This window comes from Oncorhynchus clarkii, chromosome 9 (genome assembly GCF_045791955.1).
Source record: "Oncorhynchus clarkii lewisi isolate Uvic-CL-2024 chromosome 9, UVic_Ocla_1.0, whole genome shotgun sequence".
NCBI lineage: Eukaryota > Metazoa > Chordata > Actinopteri > Salmoniformes > Salmonidae > Oncorhynchus > Oncorhynchus clarkii.
In genome coordinates, this window is record NC_092155.1 from 42468060 (window position 1) to 42481972 (window position 13913).

At 45.1% G+C, this 13913-nt stretch overlaps 1 protein-coding gene across 1 annotated transcript in view; it reads right to left on the reverse strand.

Moving 5' to 3' along the window:
• LOC139416340 (semaphorin-3G-like) overlaps positions 1 to 13913 on the reverse strand; it is a 67848-nt gene that overhangs the window by 29648 nt on the left and 24287 nt on the right. The window contains exon 3 of the mRNA XM_071164859.1: positions 11187 to 11249. Within this exon, the coding sequence (XP_071020960.1) occupies positions 11187 to 11249 (63 nt within the window). The remainder of the gene's footprint in view (positions 1 to 11186; positions 11250 to 13913) is intronic.

Consider the following 13913-nt stretch of genomic DNA (forward strand, 5'->3'; position numbering starts at 1 on the left):
CGTCTGGTGTATTCCACATAAACAACACTACACACATTCAGCGTGTTCTCCATTGGGTGAACGCATTCCCATTTGGCTACTATTATAACTGTATATCGTTTAATAATGAGTTAGACAATTATTAGCACATAATATTGAGTGTGTAACAGACAGGCGTGGTGGTAGGGTAATACCATCGGGATTAAGATGTTTATACTGAGGGAGGGAGCCATCTTTGAAGAGCTGTTTTCAGTGTAAACAGCATGCGGTGACTGGAAAGCAGTCTGCGCTGTTAACACTGACAGGAAATGAAGACCATCGCTGATGGAAATACACTCACAGAGCCGTAACCAGGGTCTGAGTTTTAGTGAGGTCTGGAAAACTCTAAAAAAAAAATGCTATTTAGAGAACAGGAAAAACGAGCAAAAATGTCCCCAGCCATTATCACATTGGTTGCTGTAGCTCCATTCACCTCAGTCGATCTACAAACACATAGCCTATTAGCTATACAATTAGCCGCTACACATGAACTCATATTAACTCGGCACCGGGACTAAAACCTAGAATTGAATATGTACAGAGGGATTTGTCCATGACAACTACAAGTGTAGATAGCTGACTAGACTAATCTACCAATCTAAAAATGTTTTACTGACACGGGCTAATTGACTGACTGTCAGTGAGTGGCATATCACAAGAGGAAAATTGCCGATGCACAAAAATACGTTTTGAAATGGCACCTTGTCGTATTACCTCGTGTTATTATTGTATCAACAGTAAGTTGAGACCCCAACTGAGTCCCTACATCTAAAAAAATATATATGTACGTATTGGTCCGGACCTCGATGTCCTCATATGTAGTTAAGGACAGGAACACACACACAGGCGTGCACAGAGAGACACACACACACACACACACACACACACACACAGAGAGGCATTTCAAAGCTGTTTTGGAAACAGCACGATGCCTCAGTCCGTCCAAGTCTCCGTGGTCCACACAGCTGGAGCCTCATAAAGAAGAGGGCCAGATGACAACTCAAGGGATGTGAACATTGATAACTGAGACGGACACACACGACGGTAACCACGGCTACACCAGATTCCCACACAGGCCCTGAGATACCAGCTTAGACGTGCGCACAATCAGACGTGCTCGACTCCTAAAGTTGAGTTGAAAAAAACGTGCCTTTGGGCGCTGTAGCCCAGCAGTAGTTTTTGATGCCAGTAAGCTCAGACATACTCTAAGCCTGGAGCGATCCACAGTGTCGGTCTTGGGAATTTGTCTTGGGAATCAGAGCACTGGGTTGACAGTTGCTTACTGGTTTGTAGATAAATAAGTCACTTCCACGATTGTACCCATGTCAGTAAGGCTGTACCCCCGAGTGGTGCAGCGGTCTAAGGCACTGCAGCTCAGTGCTAGAGGCATCACTACAGACACCCTGGTTCGAATCCAGGCTGTATCACAACCGGCTGTGATTAGGAGTCCCATAGGGCGGTGCACAATAGGCCCAGCGTCATCCGGGTTTGGCCTGTGTAGGCAGTCATTGTAAATAAGAATTTGTTCTTAACTGACTTGCCTAGTTAAATAAAGGTTAAATACAAAATACCTTTTAATGAACATAGTAGAATATTTTCTGTGGCAGTGCTGGATAATGCCAGAGCACTTTGCCAAATGGCACCAAGCTGAATTTCCAGCTCCCTCATGCATGAAGTTTCTGAGTCTCACAAAGTTCTTCAAAAGTATCCCAAACCCACAGCACTGCTGTCCCTGCTTTGTGATTAGCTGGTTACTTCCTGCTGTGGGAGGGGCTATGGGGGATTCATAGCTCCAATCCAGATGTTTTGGTCATTACTGAGCCGTGGTTAAGGAAGAGTGTTTTGAACACCGATGTTAACTTTTCTGGTTACAACCTTTTTTGGCAAGACAGATCTTCCAAAGGTGGTGGCAATCTTTACCAAGGAACAACTTCAGTACTCGGTTGTCTCCACCAAGTCTGTCCCTAAACATTTTGATTTGCTGGTTTAAAGCATTAAACTTTCAAATAGCTCTTTGTTGACTGTTGCTGGGTGTTATCGTCTTCCAGCCGCACCGGCCTGCACCCTACCTGCCCTAAGGCCCCTTAAACTAAGTCTGAATTTGTCCTGCTAGGTGACGTAAACTGGGACATGCTTAAACCACCTGACCAAGTCCTAAAGCAATGGGACTTCCTAAATCTTTCTCAGATTATTACCAATCCCACAAGGTATGACTCCAAACACCCAGAAAAGGCTACTCTCCTTGATGTAATCCTCACAAATAATCCTGATAGGTACAGTGCCTTGCGAAAGTATTCGGCCCCCTTGAACTTTGCGACCTTTTGCCACATTTCAGGCTTCAAACATAAAGATATAAAACTGTATTTTTTTGTGAAGAATCAACAACAAGTGGGACACAATCATGAAGTGGAACAACATCTATTGGATATTTCAAACTTTTTTAACAAATCAAAAACTGAAAAATTGGGCGTGCAAAATTATTCAGCCCCCTTAAGTTAATACTTTGTAGCGCCACCTTTTGCTGCGATTACAGCTGTAAGTCGCTTGGGGTATGTCTCTATCAGTTTTGCACATCGAGAGACTGAAATTTTTTCCCATTCCTCCTTGCAAAACAGCTCGAGCTCAGTGAGGTTGGATGGAGAGCATTTGTGAACAGCAGTTTTCAGTTCTTTCCACAGATTCTCGATTGGATTCAGGTCTGGACTTTGACTTGACCATTCTAACACCTGGATATGTTTATTTTTGAACCATTCCATTGTAGATTTTGCTTTATGTTTTGGATCATTGTCTTGTTGGAAGACAAATCTCCGTCCCAGTCTCAGGTCTTTTGCAGACTCCATCAGGTTTTCTTCCAGAATGGTCCTGTATTTGGCTCCATCCATCTTCCCATCAATTTTAACCATCTTCCCTTCACTGCCACCACCATGTTTGACAGTGGGGATGGTGTGTTCAGCTGTGTTGCTTTTACGCCAAACATAACGTTTTGCATTGTTGCCAAAAAGTTACATTTTGGTTTCATCTGACCAGAGCACCTTCTTCCACATGTTTGGTGTGTCTCCCAGGTGGCTTGTGGCAAACTTTAAACGACACTTTTTATGGATATCTTTAAGAAATGGCTTTCTTCTTGCCACTCTTCCATAAAGGCCAGATTTGTGCAATATACGACTGATTGTTGTCCTATGGACAGAGTCCCCCACCTCAGCTGTAGATCTCTGCAGTTCATCCAGAGTGATCATGGGCCTCTTGGCTGCATCTCTGATCAGTCTTCTCCTTGTATGAGCTGAAAGTTTAGAGGGACGGCCAGGTCTTGGTAGATTTGCAGTGGTCTAATACTCCTTCCATTTCAATATTATCGCTTGCACAGTGCTCCTTGGGATGTTTAAAGCTTGGGAAATCTTTTTGTATCTAAATCCGGCTTTAAACTTCTTCACAACAGTATCTCGGACCTGCCTGGTGTGTTCCTTGTTCTTCATGATGCTCTCTGCGCTTTTAACGGACCTCTGAGACTATCACAGTGCAGGTGCATTTATACGGAGACTTGATTACACACAGGTGGATTGTATTTATCATCATTAGTCATTTAGGTCAACATTGGATCATTCAGAGATCCTCACTGAACTTCTGGAGAGAGTTTGCCGCACTGAAAATAAAGGGGCTGAATAATTTTGCACGCCCAGTTTTTCAGTTTTTGATTTGTTAAAAAAGTTTGAAATATCCAATAAATGTCGTTCCACTTCATGATTGTGTCCCACTTGTTGTTGATTCTTCACAAAAAAATACAGTTTTATATCTTTATGTTTGAAGCCTGAAATGTGGCAAAAGGTCGCAAAGTTCAAGGGGGCCGAATACTTTCGCAAGGCACTGTATCAGTCTGGTGTTTTCTGTAATGACCTTAGTGAACACTGTTTTACAGTCTGTGTTCGTAATGGCTGTTCAGTGAATCGACCTGTCATGATTTGTCATAGACACTTGATAAAAAACTTGAGCACGCCTTCCTTCCATGACCTGACCTCTGTAAATTGGTATAGAATCAGCTTGATCCTCTGTTGAAGACGCTTGGTCCTTCTTTTTTGATATTTTTAGTTGTATTGTTAACAAACACGTCCCCATAAAGAAAAATGAGAATTAAAAACGGGTTCAGCCCCTGGTCCGACCGTGATATTGGAGAGTTACTCCACCTCAAGAATTCCGTTTGGTGAAAGGCTCGGCACACGCATATTCAGGCTGACTGGCTCCTGTTCAGGCAAATGAGAAATAAGTGCACTCAGGCTATCCGGAAGGCCAAAGTTAGTTACTTTAAGGAGCAATTTTCTTTCTGTGGGTCTAACCCCAAGAAGTTCTGCAAAACGGTTAAAGACAAACCTCCTCCTCACAGCTGCCCATGTCCCTTAATGCTGGTGATATGGTTGTTACTGACCAGGAGCACATGGCTGAGTTCTTTAATCACCACTTCATTAAGTCAGGATTCCTATTTGACTCAGCCATGCCTCCTTGCCCGTCCAACATTTCTTTATCTCCCACCCCTTCTAATGCGACTAGCCCCGATGCTCCTCCCTCTTTTCCCCCTGCCCCGCTACAAAGTTTCTCCCTGCAAGCGAGTCCGAGGTGAGTCCGAGGTGCTAAAGAAGCTCCTTAAATTTTACCCCCAAAAAACATCTGGGTCAGATGGTTTAGACCCTTTCTTCTTTAAGGTTGCTTCCAATATCATCGCCAAACCTATTTCTGACCTTTTTAACCTGTCTCTCCTCTCTGGGGAGGTTTCCATTTCTTGGAAGGCAACCACGGTGCATCCTTTATTTAAAGAGGGAGATCAAGCTGATCCTAACTGTTATAGGCCAATTTTTATTTTGCCCTGTTTATCAAAAGTGTTGGAAAAACTTGTCAATAATCAACTGACTGGCTTTCTTGATGTCTATAGTATTCTCTCTGGTATGCAATCTGGTTTCCACCCAGGTTATGGATGTGTCACTGCAATCTTAAAGGTCCTCAAGGGTATCACCATTGCCCTTGATTCTAAGCAATGTTGTGCTGCTATTTTTATTGACTTGGCCAAAGCTTATGATAGACCATTCCATTCTCGTGGGTCGGCTAAGGAGTATTGGTGTCTCTGAGGGGTCTTTGGCCTGGTTTGCTAACTACCTCTCTCAAAGAGTGCACTGTATAAAGTCATAAGATCTGCTGTCTCAACCACTGCCTGTCACCAAGGGAGTACCCCAAGGCTCGATCCTAGGCTCCACGCTCTTCTAAATTACATCAACAACATAGCTCAGGCAGTAGGAAGCTCTCTCATCCATTTATATACAGACGATACAGTCTTATTCTCAGCTGGCCCCTCCCCGGATTTTGTGTTTAACAACAAAGCTTTCTTAGTGTCCAACAAGCTTTCTCTGCCCTTAACCTTGTTCTGTACACCTCCAAAACAAAGGTCATGTGGTTTGGTAAGAAGAATGCCCCTCTCCCCACAGGTGTGATTACTACCTCTGAGGGTTTAGAGCTTGAATTAGTTACCTCATACAAGTACTTGGGAGTATGGCTAGAAGGTACACTGTCCTTCTCTCAGCACAAATCAAAGATGCAGGCTAAGGTTAAATCTAGACTTGGTTTCCTCTATCCAAATCGCTCCTCTTTCACCCCAGCTGCCAAACTAACCCTGATTCAGATGACCATCCTACCCATGCTAGATTACAGAGACGTAATTTATAAATCGGCAGGTAAGGGTGCTCTTGAGCGGCTAGATGTTCTTTACCATTCAGCCATCAGATTTGCCACCAATGCTCCTTATAGATCACTGCACTCTATACTCCTCTGTAAACTGGTCACCTCTGTATACCCGTCCCACTGGTTAATGCTTATTTATAAAACCCTCTTAGGCCTCACTCCCCCCTTATCTGAGATATGTACTGCTGCCCTCATCCTCCGCATACAACACCCGTTCTGCCAGTCACATTCTGTTAAAAGTCCCCAAAGCACACACATCCCTGGTCGCTCCACTTTTCAGTTCGCTGCAGCTAGCGACTGGAACGAGCTGCGACAAACACTCAAACTGGACAGTTTTTTCTAAATCTCTTCATTCAAAGACTCAATCATGGACACTCTTACTGACAGTTGTGGCTGTTTCGCGTGATGTATTGTTGTCTCTACCTTCTTGCCCTTTGTGCTGTTGTCTGTGCCCAATAATGTTTGTACCATGTTTTGTGCTGCTACCATGTTGTGCTGCTGCCATGTTGTGATGCTACCATGTTGCTGTCATGTTGTGTTGCTACCATGCTGTGTTGTCATGTTTTGCTGCCATGCTATGTTATTGTCTTATGTCCTATATATATTTTTTTATGTATTTTATCCCAGGCCCCGTCCCCGCAGGAGGCCTTTTGCCTTTTGGTAGGCCGTCATTGTAAACAAGAGTATGTTCTTAACTGACTTGCCTAGTTAAATAAAGGTTAAATAAAAATAAAATACAAAAATGGGACATATGTGTCTGCTGGGGAGGGTTAATGAAATTAGGGGTCATGGGGTTGCGACCTGTGAGGAAGGCCATCATAAAGCAAACACTTTAGGTGTTAGTCAGGGGTCAACTAGCGGGGTCACACAGCACCATTAGACAGCCAGTTCCCGTCCATTAGCCAGTTAATAAAATACCCTCACACACACACACACACACACACACACACACACACACACACACACACACACACACACACACACACACACACACACACACACACACACACACACACACACACACACACTTGCACGTACACACGCCTCTAACTCCCATCCTCATCCTCCATCCCCCCACAGTCAATGGAAGGTAGTAGTATGCACATCCTACAGCTCCAAGCCACAAACACATACTGTATAAGCAGTGCTTAATTTATTAATCGGGAGGTTCCGGAAGAGAAAGTCAACTGTGAGAGGGGGGTGACCTGGGGCACTCTTAGGTACCGGAACGCATGCAAAATCACCTTCATAGGGAAGCATTGCATGCATAGCCTCGCATTTGCATAACGGCATAGAGCCATAAAGTAGAGACTATAGCAGAAGTGGGAACCATATAAACCCATTTCATGCAATTCTACATAATTTCACGGCTGTAGACTTTAGCAGAGTATTTTTTAATACCGCACAACAATGATTTAAAAGACAGGCTACTTTTACACTGACAAACTGAGATCAATAAAAACGACCTCGTCTTGAATCCGTCAATAGTCTAGGAGTCCGGAGAAACACATACTGTACAATAGGAAGAGGAAATTACAGTCTAAACAAGCTTGCCAGTTTCACTGACTCACCCAATGACTCGCAGCTCACTCACCGGTGATGCACTCATACCAAAAGCCTATCTCTCGCTTGTTTTACCTTGTAAAACAGTGCTGTTTGCTCAATAGGCCTATTTGGAATTTTATCAAATATTTTGGTAGCCTACAGACAGATTAGAGTCCTCTCTTTTCAGCGAGAGACATGTGTTTTCCCCGATTTGATTAGAAATATTGCGAAAGGCCTGTTTTGGCTGGGTTCTGTTTGCTGACAGTTTTGTTTTCCGACTAGGCTATACATTGACTGGGCTACACACAATCCACAGTTAGGCTATATAAAAAAAAATATGGCTATTGATCCTACGTGGCTAAACTGTAGGCCTAATCTTGGTGTAGTATTCTGAATGATTTCATTTCTTTCTGAACAGACAGCAGTAATTCTAGAACTATTGGCAAAAGCAGTTCAATTGATCAGTGGTGCTGCGGCACCTCCAGCACCACTCCAACACAGCTGTGATAGTATAAGGAAATAAATGATGAAGTGCAACTCTGGAGAGGTGAGAGCTGCAGGCTGAGGTCTATCAGAGCAGAGAGGGAGAGAGAGAGAGAGATCATAGAAAGTGAATGGCATTCTAGTCCTGTGAGAGATAGAGGCTCTTCTCTCTCTCACCACGGCCACGGCCACGCGTTGGTCTCTAGGCTACAGTGTTTGCGCAAACCATAAACCCGGGCCGGCCCAACCCGAATCAATTCTTAGAATATCAGGCATGGGCTGAAAATATCAATTTTCACATAAGCTACGTTTCTGTGAGGGGACTGGAGAATTGCCGAGTAGGCAACTCGAATGAACTCTGATCGCTTTTATTTACATGTTTACACAGCAAACGATGACCTTTCCCCCCCATGTCACCAGAGGTAGGCAAAGAATGAAACAGTCCAAAACTGAGAGGTGCCCGGATCCTGTTCCGCTGGGATGCTCAAATTAGGCACCGTATATAAGGCTGTGAGCTATATATAATGGTATTACGAAGGAGACAAAGACAGATTCCGACCACCAGCCTAGCAGCCTAGCCAGCGTTCTCCATTGAGAGGTCACTGTAGCAGAGCGGTTAATGGGTTCAACAATAGGAACACATCACGGCCCGGCTTTACACAACAGGCTCGCTGTTCAAACCAGCCAAACTGTCCAGTCAGTGCCAGCGTCTGCTTCGCTCCACTGTTTTTGTTTAATGGGAGGTCTCCCTGTCCAACACCTCTTGAGGGAGGGAGGGAGGGAGGGAGGGAGGGAGGGAGGGAGGACATTCAGAACACACACAAACACACACACTTTAGTGTCCAGCTGTGCAGATGACCTGCGCCATACACACTCACATGTCCCTGTATCCATTGGCTTAACCAGTCCACAGTAATTGTGAACCAAGCCGTTCTCTCTGCCAAGAACACACTCAAGGCCATTTCCACCGATCAAACCCATTCACGCCCTGACTTGACTTTTCACCCTGACTTGACTTCTGACACTGGGTTTTGTGTCTGTGCATGTCTGAGCCTTTGTCAGGTAGAGAAGAGGGACAGAGAGTGTGCCCGATCAATAACCATCCTCTGAGTCCACAGACAGAGACACAACTGGGCCTGTCCACTGAATATTATGCACAGTCCTCAAAACAGGGGACCACCGCCCTCTCGCAGAGGGTAAGCAACACAGACCTGATAGCCTTTCTCATGGAGCCCCTAGTCTCAGAGGGCACCGTGGTGGCGGTGGAGGGGTTGTATTCCGGTTGGGAGGAACTTGAGGTGTGAAGTGTTACAGATGTGACCCTGTACACACACACACACACACACACACACACACACACACACACACACACACACACACACACACACACCTCCGTCACCTCCACCTCTCGACCCTGTCGATGCAGTCACTGTTAATCCATCCCAGGATGAATGGTGAAGCTATGGCGTACACACACTCAAAAAGGCCCGTAAACACACACACTCCGTGTGGCCTCATGGGTCCAATGGGCCAGAAGTCATTACCATGGTCGCACTCCCTAATGCTATCATGTTTCCACAGGAGAACACACGGACCTCTGCTGTCCACAGAGAGTGACGCTAGACACATGGGCCCCTCCACCTCTCGGAGAAACAATGCCACGGTAACGAAGACATTTTGCGTAAACCGCGGCATTCAAACGAGGCTCCAAGGAAAACGAATGGGACTGTAGCGACTGTGTTGGTATCAAGATCCAGGGCGTAAACCACGTTTCGAGTGTAATGGTGACTGTAAAGTGAATTACTCGCGAGTTCACCAATGGTTAATCCAATCAATAGTTCATTTTCCGCGTCAGAGCTGCGAGCCGCCATGACTCATGACAGCCGCGGCTTACGGGTGAAGACAACTTTAGCGCAGCCCTAAAAACCTGATTCAAACCTTCAAAGACGTATGTAACGAGACATTATAGAAACTCTTTCTACTGTTTTATTTCCATTTTAGAGGTGATAAGTTGGAAAAAAGCCTTTTCCACACACACGACATTTCCCCACCACTCAGTAGCTTTTGCATCCCCACCCGCCATTTTTAAAAAGACCCGGCGGAGCTTCATTGCCTTCTTCAGTCATGCAGAGACGGGGCAGCATGAAGGTCTCGCCATTGATTTTGCTGGAAAGCGGAGACATTGTGCTTTACAATGGTATTCATGTTACAGCTGACCTGGAAGTATTACGTTTTTTTGGGGTGCTAAAAGAAAGCCAATAGTACGGAACACTGTCGCGTGCGGGCAGTCTGTTAGTTATCGTTATCTCCAACACCACACGTCCAGGCCTCTGTCTATTTAACAGAATGATGGAGAGGACAAGAACCAAGTGCACTGGAATGGTGGACTGAATGAGTCTGGTGGTAGGTGAGCGCTGCTGGGGCGCATGCGTGCTTCTCCAGGGGAATGGAACGGAGCTTTGGCACACATACGCACCCCGACTCCCTTGGCACAGGTTAGATTGAGTTTCTGGAGGCCCAACTTTAAGGTCCTGCGTCGTAGCGCATAGCGACTGCTCCTCTCCCCTATGGACACCGGCTCACATACCTCGGCCCCTGCGGGATATTTCTCACCGTGACGGGCGGAGGAAACGCGTAATAACTGCTGATATTGGATACCTCTCCTCACCTGCCACTTCAAACTCCACAATTACCTGTAGGGCCAGCATTGACGCCCGATGGGGGTCTTAACCCCCTTCCAACCCCCATCCACATCCACAGAGACCGATTAGTCCTGTTTACAGGCCCAACCACCTAACCCGGACCAGATGCCGGGGCGGTTTCACTTTCAGTCGTTAGCCAAGACTTAGGGGACAGAGGTTATTAAAAATGGAACCGCAAGTGACTTTACAGCATTTGTGTGGGGACTGGGGAGTGAAGGGCCGTCTTCTGATGGCTCATTAAAGATGGAATTACTGGTGTCCATGGTGCCGGATCCCGACTCTGGACACCTCAGCCACGTAGTCGGGGCTATTATTGTGCTCACCAGATCAAAGCAGCGACTTCGTTAGGGAAAGATTCTCAAATCTCATTCACTGGGCTGTTAAACAACATTACTGTGCCCAGAGATGGTGGGATGGTGGGATGGAGGGATGGAGCATGGGACTATGGTTGTAGCTTGTAGGATTTAGGAAACGCGAGTGTTGACACAGCAAGCCGACCGTAGATGTCAATTCGCTGTTTAGATTCCCGGGGACATGATCCAGATGGTGTTGTAGAATGTACAGTCAGGAAGGTGACTCTAGAACGTTGATTTCTAGATGATTGATAGAGCAGGTGGATAGGCTAGGCAGGTGGAAACCACAGACGTGACATCATTAGGGGAAACAAGAAGTAGAGAGGCCACCTCAGAGTTGGATGGGTCTGACTGAGCCGTCACTCACCTGAGAATCCTTCCCTCTCTGGACACAGTCATCTTTGTTACCAGGCAACGGAGGCCAGTAGATCTACGGAGAGAGATGGGGAAGAGAAAGAGAGAGAGAGAGAGAGAGGTGGGGGGAGAGAAAGAGAGAGAGGGGGGAGAAAAAGAGATTGAGAGGAGGGGAGAGGAGGGGAGAGGAGGGGGGAGAGAGAAAGAGGGAGAGAAAGAGAGAGAGAAAGAGAGAGAACATGATAAATGACATAAGATTGTACACAGCCTAAATCAGCAATATTTAGGAAATTAGAGCATGAGAACGATTATTGGCCCCTAGTTCATACAATTAAGACTTACTAGAACACATAGGAAACCAAGTCCATCTCATTAACTCTTTGCTTCCCTTACAGTCCTCCACTGGCTAATCAGTACTAGTTGATGTGGGCGGGTCTAATATGGAACTGTAACCACAGAGTCGTCTTACAGGCCCTGGGGTTAATGTACAGTACGTTCTATATCATCAAACTCCAGCTCATTTAAGCCTGCATTTGGAACGCCCCTCTTTGGCCATTGGCACCGTCAGATACTGTGTTGTGTATTACTGACTCACAGATGGCAATCTGAAACAACTGCCCTTGTGTGTGTCTCCTTAACAAACGTGCTCTGCTTTTCAGAAAGAGGCATGTGCAGGATACACAGACAAGCAGTAACTTTCTGTGACGTGCACGACTCCCCTGCATGCCGCAATCGGTGTCCATGCGCTTTGTGCCCCTGCTCACATGCATGCACATGCACGCGCCTACGTAGGTTTGCACGTGCACGGATGGCAATTCATCTTTTAAGAGAGTAGACAGAGGCTGATACAGTTATTTTCTGTAACTCAGTTTGCTATAGCGTGACGGCTATGGACAGGATTAGGGTCTCTTGTATAAATCACACTTTTACCGAGCCTGTCCAGAACAGGCCTTTTATAGTCTGGACCAATGGATTCAGACGATCTGATATTGACCACTGCACCATTCCTCAAATTGCCTGGATTCACATAGGAAGATGTCATCACCTGGGACTATGAACTCACAGCCTCTTAGTTTACATCATTCCAAACGTCCTGCTATGCCACCATGTCTGTGTCAGTGAAATATTGACCCTGTTTTCCTACACTTTAGACTTAAGTAAAGTAAATCTCAGCTTTGTTCAAAATACACTCATTTTTATTTTATTCATCATAAAAAAAATATAAGAAATAACCTTTATTCAACCAGGAAAAGCCCATTGAGGCCCAGAGTCTCTTTTTCAAGGGAGACCTGGCCAAGAAGGCAGCAACAATCAATACGTGACATCATTAAAACATACAACAACGCAACAACATGATCCAGCCTAATAAAAAGCATTTACACTCCGCCGTAACAGAGTCTCCTATCAATATGTTAAATTCATTCAGTGGCACTAACACATCTAGATGGAGCATGAATTGTAGATTATTCCATGCCTCTGGTGCACAAGAAGAGAAGGCAGTCTTGCCTAATACTGTGAATGTCCTGGGGACTTTAAGCAGCAACCATCTAGCAGACTACAGAGATGAACACATACAAATGTATCTCTCTGTGCCTATAAAGTGAGGTCCAACCTACCATTTGGTACAATGTGCAATGGTGGGTGAGTGATTTGGGCATTTGCAAGAAAGCGCAAGGATGCATGATAAACAGAGTCCAGTCTCTGTAAGACGGAGGAGGCTGCATGATAAACAGAGTCCAGTCTCTGTAAGACGGAGGAGGCTGCATGCATATATGACAAGTCATCATAATCAATAACAGACAAGTGGCCTGAACAAGTTGTTTAGGTTCTCTGTGACTGCATTTCAACAGTAATCTGATTTGGACTTCCTGATCAATCCTGTGCATTTGTTTCTTAGAGCTCTGAAGGAGGCCCAGTCAACAGGAGCATTTGTGTGTCTAGCTTGAGCCCATGAGATATTTCCCTTTCTAATTCATTCTGCCAAGTTATCTGAAAAGCAGGGATTGTCCTTTCCACTGATTCTAAAGAGTCTTGTTAAAACAGAATAATTATGCCCCACCAACATTAGACAACTGTACAGAAAACCTCTCAAATTACTGAAATAAGTTAATTAAATCAATAGTCTGATAAACTGATTATTAATCAGAAGTCCAGATGGCACTCTTTTGCTAAGTGCAGAGATTATTATTATTATAGGTAATGAACGTGTCAAGAGACACTACAGACTTTGTGGCACAGCAGAAAGAACAGCATGCCCCAACTCCAGAGGTTGTGGGTTCCAATCCCAGGTGGGCTCATACTGGAAAAGTCAGTATGTGATATTGTCGTTGATGAAATCTTTTCGTACACTATTTTTGCTGAACGGCGGACCACTTACTTTAAAACCCCCAGATCACTGCGTTATACTTACAACAAAAAAAAAACACGTGACATTTGCAGTTTACATGTGCATTTTCGAATGAGCTTTTTTTACAGGTACAAAACGTTGCATCCCCATGTTGCCACGTTTATTTCACCTTGAGATAATGCTTTCCCGTGTAGTTTCATGTTATCATATGTTGCTTTTACAAAAAATGTTTTTTTTTTTTTTATTGAACCCATAAGATCATGTGATCACATGTGAAGTTCATGTGGTTTTTCTGTAAGGGTCTTGATCCTGCCTATGTCCCAAGGGCAGGTGCCCTATGGCTCTGTGGAAACACATCTGGCAACCTCATTGACTATCCCATCTTACCACAGA